At 40.0% G+C, this 17,702-nt stretch overlaps 1 protein-coding gene across 1 annotated transcript in view; it reads right to left on the bottom strand.

The window, feature by feature from the left end:
• Positions 1-512: 512 nt before the first annotated feature.
• The window catches only part of LOC138980802 (uncharacterized), a 116,732-nt gene continuing 99,542 nt past the window's right edge, over positions 513-17,702 (bottom strand). Inside the window, exons 17-23 of the mRNA XM_070353690.1 lie at positions 12,352-12,572; positions 11,850-12,023; positions 11,085-11,221; positions 9,695-9,954; positions 8,858-8,927; positions 6,814-7,001; positions 513-5,410 (exon numbers count right to left, since the gene is read on the bottom strand). Coding sequence (XP_070209791.1) covers positions 5,148-5,410; positions 6,814-7,001; positions 8,858-8,927; positions 9,695-9,954; positions 11,085-11,221; positions 11,850-12,023; positions 12,352-12,572 — 1,313 coding nt within the window. The 3' untranslated portion in view covers positions 513-5,147. The remainder of the gene's footprint in view (positions 5,411-6,813; positions 7,002-8,857; positions 8,928-9,694; positions 9,955-11,084; positions 11,222-11,849; positions 12,024-12,351; positions 12,573-17,702) is intronic.

Below are 17,702 nucleotides of genomic sequence, written 5' to 3'. Positions count from 1 at the left end.
AATTCTTCCACCTACGATCGTCTGCTCCAAATCAAACATCAGTGGGACCCGGATCATTTCTTCTGGTGCCACAACTGTGTCGGTTCGGATGACGTCACTTCCACCGGAAGGGCTCATAGTTAAAAACATATGTTCGATTTAAAATGTTTAGGTGGTAGGATAAAGCTGTTCAAATTGATGAGGGCAGATGTTGAAAAGGCTGACAGTCTTGTGAATGTTCTTCTTCTTTTGCATATCTGTTTTGATTCTTTGACGAGTAAGTAGATTGGAGAGAAACTATGATTTGTGTTTTTTGTGGGTTAAAAGTGTAACCCCGCGCACGCCCACGTGTGTGTGTTTGTGTGTCAGTCAGTGTGTGTGTGTCATTATGTATGTGTGTTAGAGGGTGTCAGTGTGTGTGAGTGTGTGTGTGTGTGTCAGTGTGTGTGTGTGTGTGTCAGTGTGTACAAACACAAGCAATCTCTCACCCAGGCATACAAATAATGTTTGCCCATGACTGTAAGTTTGTTTTGTAATACATCTCGCATTATATCTTTATTCGTCTTAATACATACTTATGTTTATCTTCTTCTTTTTGAAATGCTCAACTTATTGGAAGATTAAAAGTAAGACAAACAAAAACATCAAAAACAGATAACTCAGATACTGATATTTAAAAACACAATGTTTGATAACAGCTGTACTTTTATGGTAAGACACAACAAGAAAATACCATAAACTACTCTTTTGTTTTCGTTGTATGCTCAAAGATGCCATTCTTTTTATTGTTAGTTTTAAATGTGTACTGCATAAATAGTGACAACTATATTAATATTACCAGCTATTGTGTTTTCAGCGTAGCAATAGGGTCCGATATTTAGACGAGACAAGTATAATGCCGACTTATGCATTATACGTGTACGCTGAAAACACAATAGCGATTATACAGCTGTTATGACATTGATTTGTTGTTCCAAACTTACAAAATGACAGTTTTTGCGTCGATGCGTTGATCTCAGGTTTTGATAGCAGACAAACTTCTTACGCGCATCATGTTCGCGCAGACATGCACACCGCTACACGCTTTCTGACTTTGGAAGAAAAACTGACTCCAAGTGCATTCGATTTTACAACACAGTTGTTGAAACAGCTTGTTATTAGTTTATTTGTATGCAACAAACAGAAGTTTGAGGTTTTTAATTTTGAAAAAGGCTAATAATGAAGAAAATCAAATCATAACATCAACGGAAAACTAAAACAACTGGTGAGTGACTGTTGTAGCGAGAAGTCGTGTTTTGCTTACCGCTCCAACACACCGGGTTTCGGAGCTGAGTTGATCTCAGTTGTGCTATTGTTAGTAGTTCTTTTCTCATCACCCTCACTCTCCATAGACGGTATGCCGAGAAGGAATAGCAAACGAATCCTTGTGTTTTCTCCTCCGTCTGCTGTGAAGGGTAAGAAAGCGCGTGAGGCATCGTCTCCTGTGGAAATAGAGGCATTAATCCATGCAGAAAGGGGTATGGAGACTGAAAAGGCAAATAGTACTGATATCGATGTGTCGGAGATTCACGAGACCATATTGACACGAGTGAACGAGGCTCTGAAGAGTACAACTTCGGGATCGCCGAGTGAAGAGTACACGTCTTTCGTCAAACACGATTCTTCGATTGAATACTCCTCAAAGTTTATGTTTTCACCTTTTGCCTTCAGAAATGTTGAAAACAAACGTGCAGCAGAGGCGTTGGCGTTCTTCGTTGATGCAGGAGTTAGTTTGCTCTTTTTTTTCGGCAATTTCTTCGCGCGTGAAGGTTGCAAAACGTTTTTTGGGTGTTTGTTGCTCCATTTTACACTTTCTTATCAAGGGAGGTAAACATGTATGCACACACCGGTTTTGCTTGAGAACAGCTTTCGCATTCAACCTCACTGGAATGTTGTTACCCGGTCAAATTAAAGTGGTTAACTTATTTAAGGGATAAATCCGGACACATTTTATTGAAAATTAATGCAACTAGTGGTGAAATTTAATAGTTTGCATCCCAAAATTCGATTCCTTCGAAACCGTTTCATCGAGTGGTTACGTCCCTTGAATGAGAAGGGAATTTGTCTGCTACTGACTGAACCTGAGATCAACGCATCGACGCAAGCATTGTCATTTTCCAGTTTAGAACAAGAAAGCAAGGTCAGAAACGCAATATAAACGCTATTGTGTTTTTAGCGTAGCAATAAAGTCCGATATTTAGACTCGAACAAGCATAATGCGACTCGTCGGCATTAAACTTGTCTCGTCATGAAGCAATTTTTTCAACCTCAATTAAAATACGTTTTTTAAACGACTTCATGAATGTTAGTACCTGGGGTTGATCATCAATACTTTGAGAGGGGAGGTGGGGTATTTAGTGTGGAGTTACGAGATAAGAAAAGCCGAATGCGAAAGTTTGTGTCAGTCGGCAACTGAGCTCACAGGCATACAAAAACGGCTGTTCCGTTTTACTCCCCTGTTTGTACTACATCTTTCGACTTTGGGCATTTTGTGGTGTTTAGGGACAGAAAATAATTGGTTTAGTCCTGTTTCATCGGGAAGTTAGCAGAAAAGGGTATGCTATCGACATTTGTAAAGCTGAAAAACATTCCCGAGAAGAATTTCAAGTTGTCAGTGTATGCCGTTGTCGATTGAAACATCGCTGCGTGGTACAGATAGGTAAACCGGAACCATGCGTCTTTGTTATTGCCAATATGCTTTTGGATATTGGCAAAAATGGCCGACTTCCGTAGCATTATGCTTTGATGATCGGAAAAGGGATGTGTGAGACCATCCAATCACAGCCCCTGAATTCCCCCACGTGTCCATCAGAATAGCTATATAACATTATCACACACAAGTTATATAAAATCGTATGTCATTTAAAAGTTGAAACAGCCGCATTCAGGAGATTGAAGTCAGTTGGAAAATTAAATAATTCGTGTCATCTGATTAACATCTCATTACCATAATATACTCTTCGATACATACAGTTTATCCTTAATCTGAATAATGACATGCGAGAGGTATCTGTGAGGTGTTGGTGGTGATTATATCTAAGGCAAAACATATTGCAAGCATAGATGAAACATTACAATTATTCTTAATTTTGATCCCATTAATAATGAGGTCTGAAATTGACAGAAGGCACATGCATAACAAATGACAATGTGTAGTTTTATTTACTTTAAAAACAAAGTGGGTTCTTTCTGAATAAGGCACCTTAGTTTACAAAACAATTTTTTAATGAAACTTATTATGCATGACAACTAATATCAAGCAATGAAAAAGCTCTTGATGTAACCGTAGATTACCCTTTTTTCTTAATCAGTCTTGAATTTTACCTGGCTACAGTTTAGAGATGGTACTGCTGGGACATACTTCTGAGGCAACAGCGCTGCCTTAGCCATATTTCTTTATTCTGGGTTATCATTATTGTTTATTTTATTCTTTTAAATTGTTTATATTTTTTTTAAATTGTTTATCTTCTTTTCAGCAGTTAATGCTATTCCAGACCGCTTTTTCTAGGTCAGTGCACTGGGGATGGAGGGGGTGGGGGGAAACTTACTTGCTATTTCACGAGTGAAGTCAGAAACAAACTGGAATGTTGGGTCAACAAATCCACACAACATATCATAGTGCATTATGATAAGGCTTGGTGAGTGAGTTGGGGGGGGGGGGGGGGGGACTAATGAGGCATGACAAATATCAATTGAGATGAAATAATTTCCAGCTGTCAGATCAGCTCTAAAATATATACTATTATTGGAGTGTTTTTATTTTTTTATAACTCTGAACAAAATGATATTCAACACAAAAATATGCGGCCAGAACTGCATTTTCGATGACCATATGTAACTAACTCAAAATAAGACGAGACAAGACAACAGGGGCTTCTTTTTACATCCAGCCCTTGTCCGTGAGAAGGACTAATCTAATGATAACAACTGTTACAATAACAATCAAACAAGTAATACAAGCAAACAAATAAACAAATAGAAACAAAGAACAAGTAACCAATCAAACAAAAATATACATAGAGACGAACAAATTTTTTTTTTATAAAATGCATAATGAAAACAGTTTAGATCGAGCAAGCAAAAACACGTAAAAAGTCGAGAGAGAGGATAACCAAATCTCCGTGAATTGAGTGATAAATGGAACAACTATTTGTCAAGTAATAACCATGTAGCACCTTTACATAAGATATATAATGAATCAATGAAGTATATGTATCTACTGAAACATGTGAACAGTAGAATATAACAAGGCATCAGACTTTCTTTCTTTCTTTATTTGGTGTTTAACGTCGTTTTCAACCACGAAGGTTAAATCGCGACGGGGAAAGGGGGGAGATGGGATAGAGCCACTTGTCAATTGTTTCTTGTTCACAAAAGCACTAATCAAAAATTTGCTCCAGGGGCTTGCAACGTAGTACAATATATTACCTTACTGGGAGAATGCAAGTTTCCAGTACAAAGGACTTAACATTTCTTACATACTGCTTGACTAAAATCTTTACAAAAATTGACTATATTCTATACAAGAAACACTTAACAAGGGTAAAAGAAGAAACAGAATCCGTCAGTCGCCTCTTGCCTCTGGGGAGCATCGGGTAAATTCTTTCTCGTCCCAACCAATATGGGACTCCCCCTAACCCGCAGGGGGTAGGCATCAGACATATTAACATGTTGAGGCTAAGTAAGACCGAAATGTGACATGACTAAGGAATGAAAAATATCTGTCTTTAAAAGTCTTGGCATTGACGGAATGCATGAGAACGCTTGGAAGTGAATTCAAAAAAACAAGAAAAATATCGAAATGTGTTGAGAGTGATGCTGGCCAAGTAATTAAGCTAGGGCAATATTGACACTATCAGTAATAGTAATCAGAAATAACGGGGTATATGCTCTGTGTGTGTGCGTGCGTGTGTGGGTGTGTGTGACCATGTTTGAATTTATTCGGATTTAGTTCTCTTTCCTTGTTTGTATTATGATTGTGTAACTGTAAAGCGCTCTGGGCTCGTCACCACGAGGTTTACGCGCTATATAAGTAATCGTTATTATTATTATTATAAGACAGCCCATAGCTTTTGTTTACCATCACCAAGCAATAACCACAAACATCGACAGTTGAAAGATAACGCATTTCACTTGGAGCGGTTGAAACTGGTTTCTTTCGTCACTGGCCTATCAGTAGCAGACTGCATCGGTGGAAGCGTCCCACGTGACCCTCTCCCAACTTGCTTGCGTCTGCAGATGAGGTCAAGCCAGAACTGGCGCACGGCGGCGTCGCGTGCCGTGAAGATGGCGAACAGGAGAATCCCCTGAAAGGCGGTGGTGCAGGTGAACAAATACTGGAACACCAGGCGCGCGTCCTCGATGGCAAAGAAGGCAAAAACCCAACTCAGACCTGTGGTAGGAAACATAAGACACAAACCAACAGTACAATAATAGCAACAAGAGCAGTTGCATTGTTCATTTACATGTAAATATTAAAAATAAAAATAAAATTACTTTCCCGGGTAAACCTTTATGTAACCGTTAGCTGTCTGGGCTAAAGTTTAAGGTTTCAGTTACAAAATGAATCCATCCGAAAATGTCTACTTTGCTCAGAAAACAACTAAGCTGTCGTTTTTCTGTATATTTCCTAGTGGACGGATGCTCTGACATCAGCCCTTAGTGCGGGTTTACGTTATCAATTAACTTCACTAAGCCAACGCATCGTTGGTTTAAACAAGGTTTTATTCAGTTAGACATGTTACAGTAGTAAAACAAGAAACAATAGGAACATGAACTCAAGCGAACGCTTATATGCCCCATACACGAATGGTGGATACTACAAATGTGATGTCGGACAGAAACAATTCGAATATATGCTATGTCATTATCTGGGTCAAAAACAGGGTCAAAATAAACCAAACAAAGAGTAAGACAGAACTATAGTAGGGGAAACATTGTTGCAACAAATGTCGCACTCAAATTAAAGCATTAATACCCGTGTCAATTCATTCAAACTTTTTATGCTAGTTAAGGCAGTTTACTTAAATTTCTGGATCAGCTTTCGGATAGAAGATTTCTTTTACAGGCATCGCGTGACCGCTGCTCAAATACGAGTACCACCAAAATCGACCGAACAAATACGAAAGGAACCAATACAATATCGACGAAAAATTACAATAAGCAACATTTTGCAACGTTTTCATACGAGAAATAAATCAAATCAATTATCTACCCAGAACATGTTTTATTTAGCTAGCCTGTGTATTTCGTGTTCTTTGCTGCGATTCTTACTGATGCAGGTGTGGATCGCATGAGCGGTCAAAAACGAGAGTTTCTTTCCTCAATTGTGCGGTGTGTCATGACCAAAAGCGCTGTAATTCAGCAATGACTTGATGGATTGCTTTGAAAGTTTCAGAGTAGTGTGCCTATAATTATATCAGAAATACTTTGAGTACATTTGTGACTTGTTACAGGTATTTGTTCAGATGTTATGCAATAATCCGGAAAAAGCTTTAAAACACCTATAAATAAGAAGGTGCCTTGGAAATTGAAAGTTCTGCTCCATTGCGAACCATTACACACTTGTAGACTTTCATTTTAAGAAAAACAAACATTTAAAGACACTAATAAATTCTATCTGAAAACAGTCATTTAGACGCAATCTATCTATTCTAGTTAAACTGATTAGTATCTCGTTTTTGTGCAATTAAAGAAAGATTCACATAAATTAGGATCAATGTAAAGTTGAATTACACGATCTTAAATTGGTATTTTTAAATTTGAAGCTAGAGGGGTATTACTATTGTTTCTCACCTAACACTACGAAGCTGGCGAAAGAAGCCCGGATGCTGATGACGTTGTAGCTGGTCCCACCGTGGGATATGTCACGCCGACGGCAGATGCTGACGACGACACGGACGTAGAGAACGATGTTGGTGCTGACCATGATGGCGATAGGGGCCAGGAAGGCGTAGTAGAACGGCGTGCGAGACATCCAGCAGCTTCGAATAAGAACATTCAGTTGTTGTAGTCAAACGGTCCTATACAGTGCCTCTTTAACTTTCTCCCTCTCTCTCTCTCTACTTCTCTCTCTGTTCTAGATCATTCTTTTTATGCATGTTGTAGGTATGAATGTGGCGATGTGAATTGTGATGTAATGTATAATGTGTTTTTAAAAAAAACCAGGAAAAAAAATATTTAAAAAAAAAGAAAAAAAAAAGAAAAGAGAACTGTTACTAAGAAAACTTTAAAAAAAAAATTAAAAAAAGAACCCAAATGGTGCAATTTGGTGTCATCTTAGCTCCAAGTTTGCCATTAAATTCAGTTTTTAGAACCAAAAAAAAAAAAAAAAAAAAAAAAAAAAGAACATTCAGATAATACAATGGAGCCCCAAGCTGGAGACCTCTATGAAGCTGAGAAAAACAGGTCTTAAAAAAGGAGGGAGTCTTAAAATGGGGGTAACATTTTAAGGGTTATGAACAGAAAGTCTGAGAAAAAAGTCATGGTAAATGTCCGTCAAAAAGAGTTATGCAAAAGACGCCAGGGACGGTTCTTGTTACCTCTCTTTAAACGGATACACTTTTAAGCCTCTGAATGAATGTTTCTGCAACGTAATTGGCACAGATGCAGTGGCAACATCACTTGCTCAACGTACAAAGTTGTATACATGTTACATTTTTTCTTCGTGGCGTTACGAACGTTCACAAAAATGTAACGGAAAACCGTCACAACGTCCATTCTCAAGTTCTGTCTGCTCTACGTTATGGTGGGCATTCAGAAGAAGATCTCTGTCATAGTCCTGTATAATTTCGAGAGGCTGCTCCGTGAAGTTTCAGATTTACAGCTACCCCGCAAAAACATCATGAAAAACTAGGATTTTTGGCCGTTTGCCGTTGTCTAAACTTGCTATCGCTCTCTTTTTCACGTTAGATCTGCCTGACTGAGTGGCAGATTTAACGAAATGGGTATGCCATGTTAGTGAAGTCAACAAAGAATCACACTGATGTAAACATGTGAAATATCAGGGCCGGACTAGGGGGGGGGGGGGGGTATAGGGGTTGCGCAACCCCCCCACCCCCCCCCGGCTTAAGCATGTACCTCCCAAACGCATTTTTTTATTTTTATTTTTTGGTGGGGGAGGGAGGGGGGGGGGGGGGGGGGTTGCATCTAGATCATCATGAAATCCGAGGAGAAATCGCACCTCTCACCCCCTCATCTTTTCATTGCCTTTTCAGCTTGCTGTCGAATTTACCTTTTTCGTTCAAGGAGAGGCTTCCTTTCCCTCCAGAAACATCAAAAAACGTTCAGTGCAACCCCCAGCAAGGGGGCTTCGCCCCCTGGACCCCCATCTGTAACCCCCTCCCTAGTACTTACCTAGTCCGGCCCTGAATATCGTTCAGTTTAAGTAACATTTTCGACGGCTTAAAGTGAAACATGCCGTCGAAAAACGTCATTATGAGGGTAGATGTACTGTGTAAAAGCTCCTGTGACGTTCGTTATAACAGAATATTGTTCAAATCCAGTAAAACCATTTTGAGCAGATAAGAAGGGTCTTCAAATACATATATTTCTGACCAAAACACAAGTATCTAACTAGTGGGCTATACCACTGGAAAAAAGCTTTTTGTGTTCAGCGTACCAGGACTTTGGCATTGCAAACTATGTAACTTTCTATATCTAACTTTTGTTGCTCTAGTAAAAATTGCTTGAATGGGTATTTTTCTCTTTAATATGACACAAGTTACTATTTTCCAAATGGTGAAATGGGATACAGCTAGCCTCGCCTGTCCTGCCCTACCCCACTCCACGAAACACGCAGAACGTACTACGTTTCCAAACGAACAACGGTATAACTTACTAATATTCCCCACCATTGTAGAGGTTGACATCAATGGACAATATGATGATCACTGGAATCAGAGGAAGACCTGCGCATAGGTTAACATAGTAAATAGAGTTTTGTAAACACACATATTAAGAGTCATTGGTAAACAGACAGGAACAAACGATTCACACCCTAACAAAAGTGTAACCGAGTGCCCGAAGAACAAGAATTACTGTTGGAAAAGCCGCTCAAACAGGTTTGTGATTTTTGAGCTAAATTAATAGCCCTATAAAAACTGTTATGGTTACCCAAAGGTAACCACGGACATTGAAAGAGATAGCAGCAGCCAGACCCCATCACAAACAGAACTCTACAATTCACAGGTGTCTGGCCGGTGACGTACACAAATCGTCGAGCTATAAATAGCCCACGCTCTTCGCCGGCAGATAACTCTGCAGAGTCTGTTGTGAAGGGTGACCAGTAGTCTCCCTGTCAGACAAGTGAACAAATATGAAATTTGGAAATACAAACAAAGCGATCAGTTTATTAATCAGTGTTTGGACCAAACATCCATGAATGACAATTCTATCTTTTTCTCACTAGCTCTATTTTTGCCTGTCTGTCTGTTGTTTGTCTGTCAGTTCTTCAACAGGAGAAGGGGGAAAGAGTTAGACCTACCCTAGGTAGGCCAAGCGATTGTCAGGTGGTATCTGCAGTAATACCTGACCTTGACTACCCTCAACCCCCTCCCCCCCCCCCCCACACACACACACACACAGACTCTCTCTCTCTCTCTGTCACACACACACACACAAACATACAAGAAGCAAAACAATAACTACAGAATATCAAGAACACATAATAACGTACCCCAGGCTGGTAAAGCCGTTTTCAACATGTATCTACTGATTCCCCCTTGCCGGGCTTTGAACTGAAGCAAAACCAGGATGCCCTCTATCACCATCCACATGAACGACACAAGGATCAAATAGTGCAGCAAAGCCGCCACCAAGACACAGCTCACGTGACCATGCACGCGCGAGAATCCCGCCAGGAACGTGACCCATGATAGAAGCAGGGCCAGCGCCATGTTGAACAAGGTCTGCTGGGAGTTACTGCTGTGTAACTTTCTGTAAACAGAAACGGTGGTCTGAGTGTATCTCTAGCTCCGCTTTGGGTATACCTGACTATTTGTGACCCTCCACCGCGGAATGAGTCACATGTCACCTTTGCATGATAATTTTACATTTTCCTGAAGAGTTTTTTATGCTCTATCCAGTGGTGAAACCCGTTTCAGAAAAGAGCGAAAACTGTTTGAGTTATAAGCCTGTGACTAAGGTGACCCTCACACTGTTACCAGACACTCCCCCGACTTAGGGCAGAACCGCGCGAAGTGACATGCGACTCATTTCGTGGTGGAGGGTCACATTTGTCACTCAACAGACAGCAGAGATGAGACGAGATGGGATGAAACGAGATGAGATGAGATAAGACGAGATGGGATGATAATTGTGATACAGTAGTTGATGAGAGGAGATCGGATTTAGATACGCCTGAAAGAAAAGAGATGGGATGGATAGATGAAACAAAATTTGTGGAAATGAGATGTGATCGGTTGAGATCAGATTTGATGATGCAATACAACTCATTACAACAATAACCAGAAAGACACAGTTGTCCCGGCAAAACACTGAAACTTAACAGAAATCGTTGAACAATTTTGACAAACTTTTTGCACAGTGAGAGAAGGTGAACACCAAGGGATGTGAACAAGACCCTACATGTGCCGAAACTGTAATGGTCATGCGCACATTTTTCCGAAAAAAAATCCATAATCAATTTTTTTTATTTAAAAGGAATGGCAACAATGCAATCAATCACACCCGCTTGATAACAATGACATGTATCACACATACTAGATGACAATGCAATGTATCACACATGGTAATAATGAAATGTAGAACACTTTCTTGATACCAATGCAATATATCACACTTTCTTGATAACAATGCACTATATCACACTAACTTGATAATAATGAAATGTAGAACACTTTCTTGATAACAATGCGATGTATCACACTTACTCGATAACAATGCAATGTATCACACTTACTCGATAACAATGCAATGTATCACACTTACTCGATAACAATGAAAGGTATCACACTTACTTGATAACAATGCAATGTATCACACTTACTCGATAACAATGCAATGTATCACACTTACTTGATAACAATGCGATATATCACACTTACTTGATAACAATGAAGGAGATGACAGTGACGGAGAGACCAGCAATGGACAGACTAAGGCCAACCACAGAGATGAGCGAGAGGGCTGACTCGTGAATCTGTGCTATCTTCTCTTTCCTGCTTTCCTGTCCGTACATATCCTTAAACCACCGGGAGATAGACAAATTGATATTTAACCAAATATTTCTCTCATTGGCCACGGTTGCCGTTGGGGATAAAAAATATGACATTTTTTTTTAAATCTGAATTTCATTGAAGAAACAAATATGTGCGAGGCAGTCATGCCCTTGTGAGCTACCTCGCTTCAAAATGCGAAACTGGTGAGATGATCACCCTCACACACATTCTTACCTTGCATCGTGTCGCCATAGTAACAAACGTTCTGCTAAGATTGGGATTGAAAGTGAAGAAGACCTGTTCATATAGCTTAGAGTCCTAGTACAAATGCGATAATGACCAGTATCACAGTATTGTCGGAAATATTATCACACTCACACGCGCATTTCCGCTACAATTTGAAGCTGTAGAAACAGCCGTCCTCTAACAAAAAACGTTAAGCGAACAAGCAAACAAACAACACGCCTATATCTTACAAGTCGATAACTGACCAGTAGTACAGCGAAGTTTATCGCACTGATACATTTATTTCCCTTGCACAGTGAATACATAATAAGAACCTTCCTTTAACAATGAAATTATAAGAAATTAACACAAAACAAACAAAACTCAACCGTATTAATTTACTACAATACCAAAGATGATACTGACCAGTAGTACAGCGAAGTTTGTGAGATGATCGCACTCACACACGACCTTTTCTTGCACGGTGTCGCTATGGTGACAACCTTCCTCTGACCACGCCCCCTTCCCGTCTTGCAGTGCGAAATCCCAGAACACACATCTACTCAGCTCTCGTTGGAATGATTGCTCTTTTGACAGTGACTATAATGGAAGTAATCATTGTTATATTCATTGAAATTAATACAAACAACTGCTCATGTTATAATGTTGCTTTGGGTAGGTGGGGGGGGGGAGGGGTCGGTAGTCAACTTTTAACACACACACACACACACACACACACCACAAAACACACATCTACATGTTTTGGTCCTGCACCTGTGATTGGCTGATTGGTAATCAAACTTCAAGCTTGTTAGTAGTAGTAGTAGTAGTAGTAGTAGTAGTAGTAGCAGTAGTAGTTGTCATTGTCGTTGTTGTTGTGAGTGTTGTTGTAGGTTGTTTGCTTTGATGTGATTGTGCATTGGCCTACCTGAACGGGGGTGAAAACAGTAGTCACTGATTCGTCGCCAAAGGCTGACAGGTTGGTTTTAGGCTGGCCGTCCACAGTGATTCGGAGAGCGATCACCTTGCTGTTCAGTGTGGCGTGACGGTGGCGCGAGTCAGCATCCGTCACGGTGGGTGCACTGGACCTGAACAGCGAAGTCTTGGTGAAGACGCTGCCAGAGACGCGAATGTCTCGCCCCGGGTAGTCTGCAAAACATGATTGTTGTGACAAAGGGGTATTCTGAAAGACATGATTGTTCTCTCACAGCTGCATTTTTCCTGTGTAACCTATTCGGCTCGTCATCTGTGATTTGTCCAGGTTTGTAAATGAGATAAAGTCATCCCTCAACCAATGCACATACCGAAAAATTCTACCCATATGCTTTCAGTACATAGTGAAAAAGTCTCTAATGCTGCTCTTACACTGTGCCGAATTGCCTTTGCGAATATAATTCGCCAATAATTTGTCGTGAACGGGACATGGTCGCATGACATTCGTAAAATAATGTTCTTAACCATTCGCAACCATTCGTCTATTGTTGTGAACATTAATAGAATGCTCCTAATATTCGCAAGGAAGGCACATTCTTCACTTTTTCGCAACGTACTAGTAAACTGTATTTGCAAGCCATTCGGAATTATCGCAAGGCCATTCGCAACATTCGTAAGACATTCGCAAGGATTCGTAAGGCTTTGAATGTTCAATATTTTTTCCTGTCCATTCGTCTCCTTTTTTGGGGGCCGAATACAGCATGTTCATATTCGCAAGGATATTCGGCACAGTGTAAGACAGGCATTATGGATATATTTCACAGATTGGTATGGATGTCTCTTATGCTGCTCTCACACGGTGCCGAAAGTGTTCGTAAGCACTCACCACCATTTGTCTATTGTTGCGAACATTTGCAACATGCTCCTAATATTCGCAAGGAAGGCATATTCTTCACTTTTTCGCAACGTACTAGTACCGTAAGTATTTGCAAGACATTCGTAATCATCGCAATGTATTTGTAGCGCTCGCAAGGCATTCACAACCATTCGTTGGGTCTTGTCCTTACGAATTGTGCAAACATCTTGTGAATGGTTGCGAATTCCTTACGAACAATGCGAATAATAATAATAATAATAATAAGAAGAAGAAGAAGAAGAACATTTATATAGCGCTAAATCAAAAACTTTCGTTAAAAAGGCTTGCTCTAAGCGCTTGACATCTAAACTAAAACGTCGTTCACACTCTTTACAATGATGTACAAGAACTTCATGTCACACTCTTTCATTCAGTATAGCACCATTCACACAGTTGTTATTCTGTACAAGACAATAAGTTAGTCTAACATTTAGAATGTTCATAAGATGAAAACAAGAGAAAACCAGACTGATTAAAACAACTGCTTAGTGCTAACAAAGCATGAATCTTAATGATAACGTAATACATGTTTAACTGTTAAGACCATAAAAAAACCTATATGCTAAAATAACTTCGAACTTTTAAGAACTTCTTATAAGATACACAGCACATCTAGATAAACACCAGAATGATAAAACAAAAGGCAACTCGTTAAAACTATTAAATGCATCAATGTCTAAAACACGAAAGACTCAAATATAAGATATTCTCTAGAATTGTTTATTAAAACTGAAACCGACCTGCTCAAAGTAATGGGTTACGAATTTTTAAACCAATCCGTACGAATGTTTCGAAAGCCTTTCGAACGCTTGCGAGTGACTGCGATTGCTTGAGAATGCCTCACAAACATTGAGAACATCTTGCAAATGTCTTGCAACTAAATGGCGGTTTTGATGCGAATATTGCTCGTGGTCGGGTGCTGTTTCTAGGGTAGCCCAAAATGGTATAAAAAGCCCGATTTCCCCGTGGAGGAGCATTCGAAGACTTCTTGGAAACGGGAGCAGACTTCTTCGTTGTAGCAGCCTTCTCGGTAGACGCTTTCTTGGGAGGAGCATGCAGACTTCTTGAACCCCTCGTACGAAGCATCATCAGATGGTGAAGATTCTTGTGGTTGTTGGGTAGGGGACTTACCTCCCCTCTTGACACCTCTTGGCATGATGATGAGAAACAAGAAGAGCAAACGCTCGATCGAGTCACTTTCGCAGTTCTGAATATTATATGAGGCATCAGATGGACAGGAAGAAATTGCTATTCACAACACAATGAGTCACGTTCACATAAAATTTGAGCCCGGTCACTTTTATAGTTTCCGAGAAAAGCCCAACGTTAAGTTGTGTGTTGCCGAACAGAAAAGGCTAGTTATCTCCCTTGTTTTTCTGATAACGTTCGTAAAAGGCTACAGATGTAAATACTTTGATGTAAAGAATAATCCTACAAAGTTTCAATCACATCCGATGAACTTTGTCAAAGATATAAAATGTCTAATTTTTCCTATGACGCTGACCTGTGACCTTGAAAAAGGTCAAAGGTCAACGAAACCATCGTTAAAGTGTAGAGGTCATTGGAGGTCACGACTAAACAAAATATGAGCCCGATCGCTTTGATAGTTTCCGAGAAAAGTCCAACGTTAAGGTGGTGTCTACGGACGGCCGGCCGGACGGCCGGCCGGACAGACTAACACTGACCGATTACATAGAGTCACTTTTTCTCAAGTGACTCAATAAAAACTACAGTGGAAAGTAATTAATTGACTCATAAATGATGTGCATTGTCTGGCGGCTGGAGAACAAGTGACGAAGAGACACGGTCGCATGAGCTTTTTGCTGCTCTCACACTGTGCCGAATATTCTTGTGATTATGAAAATATTGTATTCGGCAAAAAAGAGAAAAATGGACCGGAAAAATATTGAAAATTTGAATTCTTACGAATCCTTGCGAAAGTCTTACGAATGGTTACGAGTGCTTGCGAATTTCTGCCGATCATTGCGAATGCATACGAATCCATATATACGATTGTAAGGCATTCTTAAGCAAGGCTTGAGCAACATTCTTATGGATTGAAGAGAAATAGTCAAAACATAATTTAGAAATGTGCAAGCCATTTAATGCGAGTCTCTGTATGTAATTTGTACTTCTGAATCTCTCAAATACAACAAACGACTGCGAGTCACATGAACTTATCTGCGGCGGTAAACTTCAAAGAAACAAAGCGACATTCAGAAAATTCGTCTGCTTGGGCAAACACGACCTCGCGTGACCTGGTTCCGGGCTCCCTTTTTTCAAACTTTCAAAACTTCGAATTGTACTGATCTTGTCTTGATGAAAAAAAGAATTATTATATGATTTAAGAATGTTTGTCTCACATATGCTGTCAATTTATTATTTAGATTTTAAAAGTTAGTTCTAGCACCAAAACGAGGCTTCCGATTTGTTTTAAAGTAAATCCGGCTGGCCACGCAAAAATAAATTCTTTGAAAAATGCTCGCTCTTTATGGAGGGCACCTAGGATGTTCTCTAGCGGTAAGTGTTTAAACGAAAGGGTGTTTGTACTGTGTGTAAAAGCCTGACAGTGTCTGTGGCCAGAAACTGATGGTTTACGGGAAGCGGAGTGGGCCTTTAAGAACATTAGGCACAAAAAAAAAATAGGTCTGTTTACGGTAACCCGACCGACCCTAGTTTTTTTCGCGCGACCCTACACCTTTTTTTGGCGTTTGGGAAAAAAAAAATCTTGGTTTTTTTGGCAAAATAACGTAAAAATATGGTTTTTTTGAAGAAAAAAAAAAAAAAAAATCCCGACCTACCGACCCTATTTTTTTGGCCTATGTTACCGTAAACAGACCTTTTTTTTTTTTGGCCTTAACGAATGTCTTGCGACCATGTCCCGATTATTGAGATCGAATGGTGAATTCCAATCCCAATCCCAAGGGCAATTCGGCACCGTGTGAGAGCAGCATAATGTTCGCAACAACAAACAAATGGAGGTGAGCGCTGAAGACCACTTACGAAGATCTTGCGACCATATCCCGATCATTGCGATTTATTGGCGAATTGTATACTCGCATGCGCAATTCGGCACAGTGTGAGAGCAGCATTTATAGCATTCGATTGCACGATCGCTTCATTCATAAGGTGTTTGCAAGCACTCGCAACACTCGCAAGACCACTCGCAACATTCGTAATAAATTCGCAAGAAATGTGTAAATGGATTTGCACTGATCGGCAGAAATTCGCAAGCACTCGCCACAATTCGTTAATACAATCGCTAGGATTCGTAAGGCTTCACATTTTCAATTTTGTTCCTGTCCATTCTTCTCTTTTTTGCTGAATACAATATTTTCATAATCGCAACAATATTTGGGACAGTGTGAGACGGAGATAACGAAAATTCATAGTGAATATTGCACTCTGTCGATTTTATCCAAAAGGAAGGTTAGACAGGGTGATGTGATGTTCACATGACCGGTCACATAGGGGAGACTTCATTTAAATGTGGTTCAAATTGACGATTCCAACCCGATTTTGAAGCGACCTTTGTCCATTAGAAGTCAGTGAAAAGCTCAAAGGAGAACATTATGGACACGTTTGTCCATTTATTTATTTATTTATATGGGAGATTTATATAGCGCTTGACGTTCTCTAAGCGCTTTACATATTAATTTCTGCCGTGTGAGATGGAATATTTTACACAATATATCACGCATTCACATCTGCCAGTAAATCTCAAGCCATTACGGCGAATATTTACTTTTCACGGCCTATTACTCCAAGTCACACGGGTATTTGGTGGACATTTTTTTTTATCTATGTCCATGCCAAATTTCGCTTGATTTTTCACAGACATTCGGCTGACTCGAAACCGGAGCATTACAAAACAGATTACTTGCCAGCCAAATGGGAGAACCTTTCTCCGATATGATCCTTGGCTGGTGTATGCGTTCTCTAACTGGATGTCTCTGAGACAGAAGGACCCAGTTCTAAGTCTCCAATTTTGACCCTCCACCACGAAATGAGTCGCATGTCACCTCGCGCGGTTCTGCGCTAGGCTTAATATATAAATCCGGGGAGTGTCAGGTAACAGTGTGAGGGTCACCTTAGTCACAGGCTTATAACTCAAACATTTTTGCTCTTTTCTGAAACGGTTTTCACCACTGAATAGAGCATAAAAAAACTCTTTAGGAAAATGTATAAATATGAAAATCATGCAAAGGTGACATGTGACTCATTCCGAGGTGGAGGGTCACAATTGTATTGTACAGTTGCGGTTTGTACAACCTCATACTTGGTAGCGCATTGTATTGTGATGTTATTTGTACATCTAAAATCTGTGGTACAGTCGAACCTGTCTTTAACGACCTCGAAATAGAACGACCAAAAGTGGTAATCATACACATGTTTCCGCTAGGGAAAGGTGATTTATAGGAGAAAAAACA

This window comes from Littorina saxatilis, linkage group LG11 (genome assembly GCF_037325665.1).
Source record: "Littorina saxatilis isolate snail1 linkage group LG11, US_GU_Lsax_2.0, whole genome shotgun sequence".
Lineage (NCBI taxonomy): Eukaryota > Metazoa > Mollusca > Gastropoda > Littorinimorpha > Littorinidae > Littorina > Littorina saxatilis.
Note: the sequence above shows the minus strand (reverse complement) of the source record. Positions and strands in the feature narration are given on the sequence as shown.